We start from the raw sequence: 15,973 nt of genomic DNA on the forward strand, positions 1-15,973 counted from the left end.
GGCGGTAACGCTGTCCCCGATGTGGACTTCCTTGGGAAGACAAACATTTTCTCGTGAGGGGTGGCATTGGTGGCAGTGCAGAGCAGTGACCGAATCGAGTGGAGCGCATCGGGGAGCACCTCCTGCCAGCGGGAGGTCGGAAGGCCCCTAGACTTTAAGGCTAGTAGGGCGGCCTTCCAAACTGTTGCATTCTCTCTTTCCACCTGTCCGTTCCCCCGGGGGTTGTAACTGGTGGTCCTGCTTGTGGCTATACCCCTAGCGAGCAGGTATTGGCGGAGTTTGTCGCTCATAAACGATGAGCCCCGGTCGCTATGGATATAGCTGGGGAAACCGAACAGGGTGAAGAGGCTGTTCAGACATTTAATGACCGTGGCACTGGTCATGTCCGGGCAGGGGATAGCGAACGGGAAACGGGAGTACTCGTCAATGATGTTGAGGAAGTACACATTGCGGTCGGAGGAGGGGAGAGGCCCTTTAAAATCGATGCTCAGGCGTTCGAAAGGGCGAGTGGCTTTTATCAGGTGGGCTCTGTCTGGTCTATAAAAGTGCGGTTTGCACTCAGCGCAGACTTGGCAGTTCTTGGTCATGGTCCTGACCTCCTCAATGGAGTAAGGCAGGTTGCGGGCCTTGATGAAGTGGAAGAACCTGGTGACCCCCGGGTGGCAGAGGTCATTGTGGAGGGCCCTCAGCCTATCGATCTGCGCGCTGGCGCAGGTGCCACGCGATAGGGCATCTGGGGGTTCATTGAGCTTCCCAGGCCGGTACAAGATCTCGTAATTGTAGGTGGAAAGTTCGATTCTCCACCTCAAGATCTTGTCATTTTTGATTTTGCCCCTCTGCTTGTTGTTGAACATAAAAGCAACTGAGCGCTGGTCAGTGAGCAGGGTAAATCGTTTTCCGGCCAGGTAGTGCCTCCAATGACGCACAGCCTCCACAATAGCCTGGGCCTCCTTCTCGACTGCGGAGTGTCTGGTCTCCGGGCCCTGGAGGGTTCGTGAGAAGAATGCCACAGGTCTCCCCGCCTGATTAAGGGTGGCGGCCAGAGCGAAGTCGGACGCATCGCTTTCCACCTGGAAGGGGATGGATTCGTCCACTGCGTGCATGGCGGCTTTGGCAATGTCCTCCTTGATACGGTGGAAGGCCGAGCGGGCCTCTGCCATCGGGGGAAAAGAGGTGGATTTGATCAGCGGACGGGCTTTGTCTGCATAGTAGGGGACCCACTGGGCGTAGTAGGAAAAAAACCCTAGGCACCTCTTCAGAGCTTTTAGGCAGTGGGAGTTCCATAAGGGGACGCATCCGGTCCAGGTCGGGACCGATGACCCCGTGTTCCACAACACAGCCAAGGATGGCGAGGCGTTCTGTGCGGAATATGCACTTCTCCTTGTTATATGTCAGTTTCAGGAGTTGGGCGGTGCGGAGGAATTTCTCGAGGTTTGCGTCATGGTCCTGCAAGTCATGGCCGCAGATGGTCACATTGTCTAGGTAAGGGAAAGTGGCCTGCAGCGCGTTTTGATCGACCATCCGGTCCATCTCCCTTTGGAAGACGGCGACCCCGTTGGTAACGCCAAAGGGAACCCTAAGGAAGTGATAGAGGCGGCCGTTTGCCTCAAAAGCAGTATACTGGTGGTCTTCGGGGCGGATGGGGAGCTGGTGGTACGCTGATTTCAGGTCAATGGTCGAAAAGACGCGGTACTGCGTGATCTGGTTGACCATGTCAGCTATGCGGGGGAGTGGGTAGGCGTCCAGCAGGGTGTAGCAGTTTATTGTTTGGCTGTAGTCGATGACCAGGCGTTGTTTCTCGCCGGTCTTAACGACCACAACCTGGGCTCGCCAGGGGCTGGAGCTGCCCTCAATAATCCCCTCCTTCAGGAGCCGCTCCACTTCGGTTTTAATGAAAACCCTGTCCCCGGCACTGTATCGCCTGCTCTTTGTGGCGATGGGCTTACAGTCGGGGGTGAGGTTAGCAAACAGTGGGGGGGTGGGACTCTGAGTGTGGAGAGGTTGCATCTGGTGCGCGGCAGGCAATTTGGAGGCTGCTGGCTGCGGACTGTGAGTGGGGGGAGGGGGCCACCGTACACCATCGTAACGCTTTTGAGGTGGCACTGGAAATCCAACCCCAGTAGAACGACAGCGCAAAGTTGGGGCAGGACCAGGAGTTTAAAATTATTGAACACAGTCCCGTCTACTACTAGTGTCACCACGCAGTAGCCGCCAATGTCCGCTGACTGGGACTCGGCGGCCATAGAAATCCGCTGGTGCGCAGGCAGGACTGGGAGAGAGCAACGCCACACCGTGTCGGGGTGGATGAAGCTCTCTGTGCTCCCGGAGTCAAAAAGGCAGTTTATTGCATGGCCGTTTACCTTAACGTCCATTTTGGACCGAGCTAGTTGGTGCGGTCTCGTTTGGTCCAGCGTAACAGAGGCCAGCGTAGGGGTCGGTGTGTCGCTGCGGGTATCAGATGGGGGGGGTTGGCGGCCTGCTGCGTCCCGGCTGGTGTCCAAGATGGCGGCGTCCATGATTCCCATGTGGCTGGAGTCGTCCAAGATGGCTGCTGCTGCGGTGGTTCGCACATGGCTGGGGAGGCCCAAGATGGCGGCCCGTACGGCCCACACGCGGCGCTGTTGGGGGCCCAAGATGGCGGCTCGCACGGCCCACACGCGGCGCTGCTGGCGTTCGGGGTGGCTATGGCCTTGCAGACGCTAGCGTAGTGTCCCTTTTTCCCGCAGCCCGAGCAGGTCGCATTCTTCGCCGGGAAGCGCGCTCTGGGGTGTTTGGCCTGGCCACAGAAGTAGCATTTCTGGCCTTGGGATACTGCTGTCTGGCTTTGGGACACTGCTGCGGTGGTTGGGCCGTTGTTGGGCTGTGGCTGGGGTGGCACGGTGCTATGGGGCTGTCCTACCGTGTCCCAGGTTGTCGTTCCCCGCGGCGTCCACGGTGCAGAGGAGTAGGCATCCATGCCCCGGTAGGCTGCGTCCAGCGTTAGTGCGATTTCGGAGGCTTTGTCGAGGGTGAGGTCACTCTGCTCCAGCAGTTGCTGTCGGGTGTAGTTGGACCTGTGGCCCGCTACGAAGGCATCCCGGATCAGTTCCTCCGTGTACTTAGTGGGCGTTACCGCCTTACACCCACAGGCCCGGCCAAGCACGGACAGTGCTTGGTGGTATTCCTCAGTCGATTCCCCAGGTTGTTGCTTGCGACTCCCCAGGAGGTGCCTGGCGTACACTTCGTTCACAGGGCGCGTGTACTGAGTCTTGAGGAGCTGGAGGGCGGCTGTGTACGAGGTCGCGTCCCGGATGACTGAGTACACTTGGTGGTTCACCTTGGAGATCAGGACAGACAGTTTGTCCGCATCCGTTGTGACCGCAGTGGAGGCAGTCAGGAATGTCTCGAAGCACATGAGCCAGTGAGCAAACTTGGTGGAAGCGTCCGCTTCCCGACTGTCCAGGTCCAGGCATGCTGGTGTGAGGATCTTCTCCATTATAAAAAATTTAGTTAATAAAATTGATGCGCCATCAATTACTCAAAAGACTGAGGTTAAGCGAGTAACAACCAGGCTTTTATTAACTAAAGAATGAAGGTCTAGTCTCGAGTGGTCGACCCGTCCAGAATACTAAGGGACTGGGAGGTAGTCACTTATATACCTGGAATAGTGGGAGGAGTCAGCCGAGGCATGTCCAGACCTGTACCTAGTGGAATACACATACACATACAGACAGGTACAACAGTGGTTTACCACAACCAGTACCACTAAAAACTGCTCGAAGTTAAAATTGGGCCGTCTACCTTCCCAAAGTCTTTTACAGTCCACCTCACTGTTTGCCAACACCCTCTTTCTGCATTGTAGGCAAATTTCAAGATTGTGTACCCTATATCCATGTCCAAATCATATATATATACCCAGGACAAAAGTGGACCCAGAGCTGACCCTAAGGGTACACAACCTCCGACCCTTCTCCAATCCAAACAAGAACCAGCAACGATAACTCTTTGTTTCCTCTCAGTAACCATCTTTCTATCCATGCTGCTACTTTTCCTCATACCATATGTCTGAATTTTTATAATAAGCCTTCTGTGGGACACCTTATCAAACACCTTCTAAAAATCCACGTCTACTGCATTCCTTTTATCCATTCAGTCACTTCTTCAAAAATCTCTATTAAATTTGTCAGACATAACTTGCCTTTAATAAATCTGTAAAAGCAAAATACTGCGGATGTGGGAAATCTGAAATAAAAACAGAAAATGCTGGAAATGTAAAAAGAAAAAGATTAGTGAAGACAAATGTAGGTCTCTTACAGTCAGCAACAGGAGAATTTATAATGGGGAACAAGGAAATGGCAGAGCAATTAAACAAATACTTTGGTTCTGTCTTCACGGAAGAGGACACAAATAACTTCCCAGAAATGCTAGGGAATCCAGGGTCTAGTGAGAAGGAGGAATTAAAGGAAATAACAACAGAAAATGCTGGAAAAACTCAGCAGGTCAGGCAACATCCGTGGACAGAAATTTGAGTTGACGTTTCGGGTCGAACCCTTCTTCAAAACTGGAAAGAAAAGATAGATCGGAGGCAGGGCTGCGATCAGACAAAAGAATAAAAGAAACAAAAGAAGTAAAAAAGAGACAATAAAAGGTATTAGAAGCTAGACGAGATGGTAATAGGCTGAGATTCTCTACAGATGCTGCCTGACCTGCTGAGTATTTCCAGCATTTTCTGTTTTTATTTAATAAATCTGTGCTGGTTATCCCTGATTAACTCGTGCATTGTTAAATGCTCACTAACTTTATCTCAAGATATGGATTCTAAGGCCGCGATTTTGCTGACTGAGGCAGATCCGGGGCGGCCGGGGTCAGTGTCGCAGTCCCAACCCGCTGCTTACTGCAGCCCGCACTCTCCAAGCAATTTTTCGTTGATTGGGCTTGTTAAGCCTGCCCTGCAAGGTTCCCGGCCAATTAATAGGAAGTGTGTCTGATGACATCATTTGATGATGTGTCATTTGATGACGTGTCATCAGCCGGTTTCCTTAAAGGGGCCATGTCCAAGTTGATCTTGACCGTTCTGTCAGTGTTCTACAGCATTGAGGTGCTGCAAACACTGACAAGCACTGGACAAAGGTGCACGGCTGCACCCAGGCTCTCCCGTGACTCCCTCCATATGCTTATGACCTGCTGATGGAGGGAGTCACAGCACATAGGAAGTTTCTCTTTCCTTCCCATGGGCGGAAGAGACCTCCCCAGGAGATCAACGCAGCCTGGTTGCACATTGCACAGGGGGGCAGAAGCAGGGATGTCATCAGAAGGACCAGGCTGCAGTGACGCAAGGCTTTTAATGATCTGAGCAGATCACGAAACATTACTGCCAAGCTACACTCAACCTCATCTTGCTTTGCCACTCATCACATCCCCATCCCTCTGCCTTCCCTACTCTATTCCTGCACATTCTTACTCATACCAACTTACCTTGCACCTCCACCCATCCCTCTCTATCTACATTATCACTTCCCCATCACATTAGCCACCCCTCACACTCACCCTCAACCTACTGCAAGCATACGAATTAACAGCACACAAGGGTAAGAAACATAGAAACATAGAAGATAGGAGCAGGAGCAGGCCATTCGGCCCCTCGAGCCTGTGTCACCATTTAATGAGATCATGGCTGATCATCCAAACTCAGTACCCTGTCCCTGCTTTCTCCCCATATCCCTTGATCCCTTTAGCCTTAAGAAATATATCTAACTTCTTCTTGAATATATTTAATGAATTGGCCTCAACTGCCTTCTGTGGTCGAGAATTCCACAGCTTCACCACTCTCTGGGTGAAGAAATTCCTCCTCATCTCAGTCCTAAATGGCTTACCCCTTATCCCTTAGACTGTGACCCCTGGTTCTGGACTCCCTGCCATCGGGAACATCCTTCCTGCATCCAGTCTGTCTACTCCTGTTAGAATTTTATAAGTTTCAATGAGATCCCCTCTCATTCTTCTAAACTCTAGCGAATATAAGCCTAACCGACCCAATCTCTCATCATACGTCATTCCTGCCATCCCAGGTATCAGTCTGGTGAATCTTCGCTGCACTCCCTCCATGGCAAGAACATCCTTCCTCAGATAAGGTGAACAAAACTGCACACAATACTCAAGGTGTGGTCTCACCAAGGCCCTGTACAACTGCAGCAAGACATCCTTGCTCCTGTACTCGAATCCTCTCGCTATGAAGGCCAACATACCGTTTGCCTTCTTAACCGCCTGCTGCACCTGCATGCTTACCTTCAGCGACTGGTGCACAAGGACACCCAGGTCTCGTTGCACTTCCCCTTTTCCCAATCATGCCGTTCAGATAATAATCTGTCTTCCTGTTTTTGTCACCAAAGTGGATAACCTCACATTTATCCACGTTATACTGCATCTGCCCAATCACCCAACCTGTCCAAATCATACTGGAGTTTCTCGGCACCCTCCTCACAGCACACACGCCCACCCAGCTTTGTGTCGTCTGCAAACTTGGAGATATTACATCTAGTTCCCTCGTCTAGATCATTAATATATATTGTGAATAGCTGGGGTCCTAGCACCGATCCCTGCGGTACCTCACTAGTCACTGCCTGCCACTCGGAAAAAGACCCGTTTATTCCAACTCTTTGCTTCCTGTCTGCCAACCAGTTCTCTATCCAAGTCAGTACCTTACCCCCAATCCCATGTGCTTTAACTTTGCACGCTAATCTCTTATGCGGGACCTTATCAAAAGCCTTCTGAAAGTCCAAATACACCACATCCACTGGTTCTCCCTTATCTATTCTACCAGTTACATCCTCAAAAAATTCCAGTAGATTAGTCAAGCATGGTTTACCTTTTGTAAATCCATGTTGACTTTGTCCGATCCTGTCACTGTTTTCCAAGTGCTCTGCTATTACATCTTTTATAATGGACTCCAGCATTTTCTCCACTACTGATGTCAGGCTTACTGGTCTATAATTCCCCGTTTTCTCTCTACCACCTTTTTTAAATAGTGGGGTAACATTAGCTACCCTCCAATCCATGGGAACTGTTCCAGAGTCTATAGAATCTAGGAAGATGACCAGCAATGCATCTACTATTTCTAGGGCCACTTCCTTAAGTACCTTAGGATGTAGATTATCAGGCCCTGGGGATTTATCGGCCTTCAATCCTGTCAATTTCCCTAACACCATTTCCCTACAAATACTGATTTCATTCAATTCCTCCCTCTCATTAGACCCTATGTTCCCCGACATCTCTGGGAGGTTATTTGGGTAGGCACCTGGGTGGTTTAGCCAATGTTCATGTGAAGTTTCTATTAATGTGTTGTCAAACATTGAAATCTATACACTTTACCTTATTGGACAGATCTGTGCTCATCTGTGGAAGTGTCTTAGTGAGTTCCAGTAAATGTTGAGACATAACTTCCCCTGCCCACCCCCAATTGTGAAGAGTGTGAAAGGAATGGCTTGGACATTCTAGGGTTGTTTTATGGTGCTGGTGTGGGGTGGTGTCAACCTGGCATGTGGCAGCCAGGGTGTACATCGTCAAGTGAAGTAAATTTGGCCATGGTGATGCCATCACTGGCTTCCCGGGCAGCATGTTGTCGGGTGCTGATGCCCTGTGTACTGTGCAGCATCAGGTGATTGCGGAGAAGGTTGGTATTGTTGTTGGTGTGCCTGGTGATGTTGGTGTTGGGGCTGATCGTGGTGGAATTCTGAGGACCAAGGTGAGATTTTTTCAAGGGCACCGATGTTGCTGGAATAGATGGCAGCTGAAGTTGAGATAACAGAAGCGATCTGTCAATGGTGAGAGAGCTTGCTCCAAGGAGGTAACAGTGGATAGCGAGTTTATCCCAAACACTTCCAAACTGCATAAAGCTCAAAAGTGTCTTACATTTCCTGAAGGCTCAAGCTTCTGACATTGGAAAGTGAACAGCTGTGAAATGGTAGCTTTCATACCACTTGCAACTGTCACCTATTCACAGCAATGGGGAGACATAGAGAACCTGACCTACTTACCTGACATGATCTCCGAACGACGTGAAGCCTGTTAAAAAAGTGGGAAAATAGAAATAGGCTGGCAAAATAGTAGTTAACAAGCATTTAAATATCTTAATTGATTCCCCCGCCGCTTGGTGTCGGGCCTGTTCTGAAATCGCAGACCCAACATTTTGGAAACTGACATGGAGGCAGGTTTGGAGCAGGTTCCGAACCCGCTGACAATCATTTAAATTTTGACAGCGGACCCACCTCCGAACCCACACTCTGAGCGCCGGCAAAATCGCAGCCTAAGAGTTTGTCCACAGCTGACATTGGACTACAGTTACCCAGTTTATCCTTCTCTCCCTTCTTGAACAAAGTTGTTACATTAGCCACTCTCGAGTCATACCTGCATATTTAAGGAGGGTTAGCCACCAGCCCCTATTGGGCCAGTCGAAGAGCCAATAGGACAGGATCCTGCATTTTCTGCTGTCTTTGACAGCAGATCTTGGTAGCTACAAAATGTCAGGTCCCAGATACCTTCAGAGAAGTGCAGTTCACCTCCATTAGATTGATAACACGCAGTCAGCAGTGGGAGCACCCATGGGCCTGTTACCGACAACACCATATCAATGTACACACACCATTAAACTTAAACTGCCTTCATTGAGTCTTTATCTAGATTCTAGACTAACATCCCATCGGCTGGAGAAAGAAACTGCACCAGGTAGGGTCTGACTAAAGAATAAAGAGGGGAGGGGGATACTGAAAATAATTGTGCTTATTGTGTGCTGATAATCTACCAATAATAATCAGGTGATTCCGATTTTTCTTCTGATTTTCAGCTATTTGACCACATTGTTTCATGCATCTCCGACTTCCTCGATTACATGGGGATGAAAGGTGCTCGACTTCCTCTTGGTTTCACATTTTCCTTCCCTTGCGAACAGAAGAGTTTAGATGAGGCAAGCCCATTTATATATACAACTTTTAAAAATATTCCGTGTTGCTTGTTCTAATGTGGAATTAATGGATGTTGTTTATGACAGTACATTGCCATTTTAAAGTGCTTTCCAGACCCACTGTGTAATTATTGAAGTTTTTTTTGTCTTTCTCAGGGCATTCTTCTTAAATGGACTAAAGGCTTTAAGGCAACTGATTGTGAGGGAGAAGATGTAGTTACTATGCTAAGGGATGCCATTAAAAGGAGAGATGTAAGTTGACAAATTCTAGCCATTCCTCTTTCATACTATTATATTTTTGTTGTATCTTTCTATTTCATTATAAATAATCATTATATAGACCATTATAGGAGCACAAAAACAGGAGTTGATTAATTGGTCTACTGAATATTCTCCATTATACATAGGATATACGGCACAGAAACAAGCCATTCGGCCCAACTAGTCCATGCCAGTGTTTCTGCTCCACTCGAGCCTCCTCCCATCCTTTCTCATCTAACTCTATCAGCAGAACCCTCTATTCCTTTTTCCCTCATGCTTATCCAACTTCCCTTTAAGTATATCTATACTATTCACCTCAACCACTCCCTGTGGTAGTGAGTTCCACATCCTCGCAGCTCTCTGGGTAAAGAAGTTTGTTCTGAATTCCCAATTTGATTTCTTGGTTACTATTTTTGCTAGCGATGGAAGCTATGTCTTTTAATTCCAGTTCCATGCTTTTTCTCCACACCCTTAATACTTTTACTTCCCAAGGACCTATCTCCCTTTTAATAACCTCTGTTGATTTGCATCTGTGGCCTTCAGGGGCCATGCATTCCATATTCTCATAACCTTTTGTGTGAAAACTTTTTTTTCCATGGATTTGCATTTAACTAGTTTAACTCAAATTCTAAGATTATGTCCCCATTTTCTCATACTCTTCACTGATCTAAATTATTTATTTTTACCTCCTTCCTTAGAATGCCAACCGTCAGGCTGAATAATTATGTGGGCAGGAGACGACTGCCTAGATTTAATTTTCAGGACACCCATCTTCTAAGAGTATGCCATGATGTCTCACTGCATTGCCTCCCCAGGTTCCAATCCTGTATAACACATAAATAGAATTAATTTTGCTCCCGCAAGTCTGAGAGAGACTGAATTCAGTTCCGTGACTATTGGAGTAATAATAAGATATCCATGACAATTAGTTACTTCAAAAGACTTCTTGTAGTGGTAGACCAGAGACCAAGGGAACCTGCAGCTGTAAATAATGTCCACAAAGCCTAACTAAACAAGATTTCACTTCATTAGATTAGAAAATTCTGAAATAAATTCATAAAAATTGCAACTTAATACCACAACTTTAAAATCATTTATGGCGCTACAGAATGGTAGGAAGGCTTCTTCAATCACCTGTGTGCTGCTCACACACTCTTTCATGTTTAAATTTTAACAAAAGTTCAAAAGACGGTCAAAAGATACCCTTTGTCTTGAATGAATGTGCAAGACAGCTGAGGTGTCTGTGCCTGACGTATTGCAGGTGGACAAGTGCTTGAATTTATTTCATTCTCACTTTTGTCACCATTCACACAAGAGAAAATCACACCTGTCCAAAGGGACATCGCAACTGCCCTCATTCTGTGCTGCTGTCCCTTCCAAAGATCCAGATTTGGTCTCCACACTGGTGAGTGCTGAGGAAGGGAATGTGATGGCTTCATGGGCGGGTCCAGTTTCTGTTGATAATTTCCATATTTCATTTTTTATATGGAATTGTAGCTTTGGCTAAGCACTAGGATATTTAAATGCGAAGCTCTGACTGCTATGTTTATTAAGATTTCCTTTATCTTAGCTTAAGGCAAACTTAACTATAGACTTCTGTCTGGAAACATAAGTGGTCTAGAATTTCGAGCACTGGCCAGCATTTGATGGCAAATTTAAAGTGGTTCCATTAGCTGCATTCTTTAAAGAAGTAACTGGCTTCAGAGTCATAAGGGGTGAATACACAGACGCATGTCTGGGAGCCAAGTCTGATTGAGTCAAACCTTGCTTGGCTAGGCTTTGTTTGTTGAAGTGCTGTGGCAGAACATAGTGCAACGTGGAATGGAATGTGTTAAGTATTAAATATATACCAAGTTCCTTGTAAGTATGGGCCAAAATGGTACTTACACCTCTGTGGAGCACATTGGAGAGTTTTTCTATGTTAAAGGCACGATATAAAGGTCAATTGTTGTTGTTTACTGGTCTGTCACTGCCAGAAGTAATTTTGAAGCGGGTCAGTTTTCGATGAATTTTGAAGGCTATCTTTGTATCTTATAGTGCCAGATTGGACATTAAAGAAAATAGAGACTTGTAGTCAGGCCCTTTGTTTTCCAGTTTCCCATTTTGCACGGCTGCAATATATGGTGGGGACTAATGTAAAGCTTTTCGTTAAGTTCAGAAGTTACTGAGCAGAACCAATGAGATTTTGGAAATGTATTTGTTTTGGAAAGGCTGGGGTAAATGTAAGTATTGCAGTTGTTCCGTTTATCTGCTGTAAGTTTCAGTTGGTAGTTTAGTTCGAGATACATGGTCTGTCAATAAGGTGTGTTCCTAACATCACAGCTGGAATTTCCCACTCTGACGGAATCCCAGCGTAAACAATGCAGGTGGGCTTCACATCCACTCTATGGCTGTGCTCCTCACTCTAGACTTTATTTCAACCTTAAAATTAGCAGCTTTATGATCACTAGACTGTAAATGCTTCAGCTTGGCTCATTGCTCCCCCCTTATCAGTTAGGAGTAAATCCAATGTGCCCCCATCCCACGGGTTCCCTCATCAGCTGTTGAAGATTCTTGGGATAATTTACTGAACTCCCTTGTGCATGCAGATTGTGCCCATTGTAAATCCAGTTTATGAACACCACACCACAACCACTTTCTTATAAAACACTAACATCCTTTTATGATAAAATCAAAAGGAAAACTACAAATGCTGGAAATCTGAAATAAAAACAGAAAATGCTGGAAATACACAGCACCTCAGTTCTGAATGATACACACACCTGAAACATCACAACCTGCATTTTCTCTTTGCAGATGTTGATCGACCTATTGTGTATTTCCAGAACTTTGTTTTTATTCCTGTTTAAGTTGGTTAAGCACTTTCAGCCCTTTAAAGGTAAAAGTTATTAAAGGCGCTTAATCCACGAGAACCTAGTTCTGAGTCACTGATAGCAATGCAGCTTTTCTCATGGAGGTGGGATTCCATAAAGGGGCCCCTCCCACACTACCGGGGAGCCTCCTACTAATTTTAAATGGCTTTTTCAAGGGCTATTTGCAATCTAAATAATGCAAAATACAGGAAAAGCCATTTGCTTTTTTAAACCTTCCAAGGAAGGGAGAAGGATTCATCGTGTCCCTACCTTCACCCACCTCAAGTGCCATGTCTTGCCCCACCATCCTGACTCTTTCACCACCCCTTTTTGCCATGCACAAACATTGCCACCAATGTTCCCTAATTTTTTTTCGTGCACGGTCCCTTTAACTGGCTACGCGGCCCATTCAAATTTTCGTGCATGCGTGGTTTCTTCATTGTAGAAGCTGGCGAGCGGCCTGCGCGGGACCTCCAGCCCACTGCGCGGCCACGCAGCTTAGCGGGAACGTTGACTGCCACCCTTCCTCACCACTCTTTCCTGCTGCCTCTCATCACCCCCACACTTGCTCCATGCCTTTCTCAACATCCACCGACCCACCCCAACAAAGCCCCTATTGCTGTGTTTTTACAAGTCCCTATGGGGAAGGTGGTGGTCAGCTACAGGACCACTGCCTATCCCTTTGTGATCCTTTGATCAATGATAGGTTGGACGCAGAGCCTTAAGTCCACTTCTTTTGGGAACCTATCAAAGTGGGTGCCCAAATGGCAAAAGAACAGCAAATTGAGACAGGAGGGCCCCCTCCAATCAACCCAGTCCTTTGAAGGATTGCCCCTGGCCAGCACCTATTACAAGGGAAGTCCTGAAAATCCAGGGAAAACATAACATAGAAACATAGAAGATAGGAGCAGGAGTAGGCCATTCGGCCCCTCGAGCCTGCCCTGCCATTCAATGAGATCATGGCTGATCATCCAAATTCAGTACCCTGTCCCTGCCTTCTCCCCATGTCCCTTGATCCCTTTAGCCTTAAGAAATATATCCAACTCCTTCTTGAATATATTTAATGAATTGGTCTCCACTGCCTTCTGTGGTAGAGAATTCCACAGGTTCACCACTCTCTGGGTGAAGCAATTCCTCCTCATCTCTGTCCTAAATGGCTTACCCCTTATCCTTAGACTGTGACTCCTGGTTCTGGACTCCCCGGCCATCGGGAACATCCTTCCTGCATCCAGTCTGTCTAGTCCTGTTAGAATTTTATAAGTTTCAATGAGATTCCCCTCTCATTCTTCTAAACTCCAGTGAGTATAAGCCCAATCGACCCAATCTCTCGTCATACGTCATTCCTGCCATCCCAGGTATCAGTCTGGTGAATCTTCGCTGTACTCCATCCATGGCAAGAACATCCTTCCTCAGATAAGGCGACCAAAACTGCACACAACACTCAAGGTGTGGTCTCACCAAGGCCCTGTATAACTGCAGCAAGACATCCTTGTTCTTGTACTCGAACTCTCTCGCTACGAAGGCCAACATATACCATTTGCCTTCTTAACAGCCTGTTGCACCTGCATGCTTACCTTCAGCGACTGGTGCACAAGGACACCCAGGTCTCGTTGCACTTCCCCTTCTCCCAATCTATTGTTGTTCAGATAATAATCTGCCTTCCTGTTTTTGCCACCAAAGTGGATAACCTCGCATTTATCCACATTATATTGCATCTGCCGTGCTTCTGCCCAATCACCCAACCTGTCCAAATCATACTGGAGTTTCTCGGCATCCTCCTCACAGCACACACGCCCACCCAGCTTTGTGTCATCTGCAAACTTGGAGATATTACATCTAGTTCGCTCGTCTAGATCACTTATATATATTGTGAATAGCTGGGGTCCTAGCACCGATCCCTGCGGTACCCCACTAGTCACTGCCTGCCACTCGGAAAAAGAGCCGTTTATTCCAACTCTTTGCTTCCTGTCTGCCAACCAGTTCTTTATCCAAGTCGGTACCTTGCCCCCAATCCCATGTGCCTTAACTTTACACGCTAATCTCTTATGCGGGACCTTATCGAAAGCCTTCTGAAAGTCCAAATGCACCACATCCACTGGTTCTCCCTTATCTATTCTACCAGTTACATCCTCAAAAAATTCCAGTAGATTAGTCAAGTACGATTTACCTTTTGTAAATCCATGTTGACTTTGTCCGATCCTGTCACTGTTTTCCAAGTGCTCTGCTATTACATCTTTTATAATGGACTCTAGCATTTTCCCCACTACCGATGTCAGGCTTACCGGTCTATAATTCCCCGTTTTCTCTCTACCACCTTTTTTGAATAGTGAGGTAACATTAGCCACCCTCCAATCCATGGGAACTGTTCCAGAGTATATCGAATTTTGGAAGATGACCAGCAATGCATCTACTGTTTCTAGGGCCACTTCCTTAAGTACCCTAGGGTGTAGATTATCAGGCCCTGGGGATTTATCGGCCTTCAATCCCGTCAATTTCCCTAACACCATTTCCCTACAAATACTGATTTCTTTCAGTTCCTCCCTCTCATTAGACCCTATGTTCCCCGACATCTCTGGGAGGTTATTTGTGTCCTCCTTTGTGAAGACAGAACCAAAGTATGTATTTAATTGGTCTTCCATTTCTTTGTTCCCCATTATAAATTCCCCTAATTCTGACTGCAAGGGACCTACGCTTGACTTCACCAATCTTTTTCTCTTCACATATCTATAAAAGCTTTTACAGTCAGTTTTTATGTTCCCTGAAAGCCTACTCTCATACTCTATTTTCCCCCTCTTAATTAATCCCTTTGTCCTCCTTTGCTGAATCCTAAACTGCTCCCAATCCTCAGGTTTACTGCTCTTCCTGGCCAATTTATATGTCTTCTCCTTGGATCTTATGCTATCCCTAATTTCCCTTGTTAGCCACAGTTGAGTCACCTTTTTTGTTTTATTTTTATGCCAAACAGGGATGAAGAAATTCTGTAGTTCATCCATGTGATCTTTAATTGTTTGCCATTGTCTATCCACCGTCAACCCTTTGAGTAACATTCCCCAATCAATCCTACCCAACTCGCGCCTCATACCATCGTAGTTTCCTTTTATTTAAATTCAGGACCCTAGCCTCTGAGTCAACTACTTCACTCTCCATCTTAATGAAGAATTCTATCATATGATCGCTCCGACCCAAGCGGCCTCGCACAACAAGAATGCTAATTAATCCTTTCTCATTACATAATACCCAGTCTAAGATGGCCTGATCTCTAGTTGGTTCCTCGACATATTGGTCCAGGAAACCATCCCGTCTACACTCCAGGAATTCCTCCTCCCCAGTATTGTTACTAATTTGGTTAGCCCAATCTATATGTAGATTAAAGTCACCCATGATAACTGCTGTGCCCTTATTGCACGTGTCTCTAATTTCCCGTTTAATGCCATCCCCAACCTCCGCATTACTGTTTGGAGGCCTGTATACCACCCGCACTAACGTTTTCTGCCCCTTGGTATTTCTCAGTTCTACCCATACAGATTCCACATCATCAGAGCTAATATCCTTTCAATTGTGTTAATCCCCTCTTTAACCAGCAATGCTACCCCACCTCCTTTTCCTCTTTGCCTATCTTTCCTGAATATTGAATACCCCTGGATGTTGAGTTCCCAGCCTTGGTCACCCTGGAGCCATGTTTCCATAATCCCAATCATATCATATCCGTTTACCTCTATTTGCACAGCTAATTCATCCACCTTATTACGAATGCTCCTCGCATTAAGACACAAGGCCTCCAGGCTTGTTTTTTTAACACTCTTGGACCTTTTAGAATTATTATTTCCTGTGGCCATGTTTGATTTAAACCCTAAAGGGGACAGAGACCCAGTGTCACGTTGTGCATGAGTATTTCCCATGTTTACCGCCTGCGGAGAAGAATTCCCCA

The 15,973-nt window shown here is 46.8% G+C and overlaps 1 protein-coding gene across 1 annotated transcript in view; it reads left to right on the forward strand.

Moving 5' to 3' along the window:
- LOC147113721 (hexokinase-1-like) overlaps positions 1-15,973 on the forward strand; it is a 151,033-nt gene that overhangs the window by 111,378 nt on the left and 23,682 nt on the right. Inside the window, exons 12-13 of the mRNA XM_085995041.1 lie at positions 8,816-8,935; positions 9,089-9,184. Of these exons, the coding sequence (XP_085851167.1) occupies positions 8,816-8,935; positions 9,089-9,184 (216 nt within the window). The remainder of the gene's footprint in view (positions 1-8,815; positions 8,936-9,088; positions 9,185-15,973) is intronic.

Source organism: Somniosus microcephalus, chromosome 8, assembly GCF_052327205.1.
Source record: "Somniosus microcephalus isolate GS21.2 chromosome 8, FLI_Smic_1.0, whole genome shotgun sequence".
Classification (NCBI taxonomy): Eukaryota; Metazoa; Chordata; class Chondrichthyes; order Squaliformes; family Somniosidae; genus Somniosus; species Somniosus microcephalus.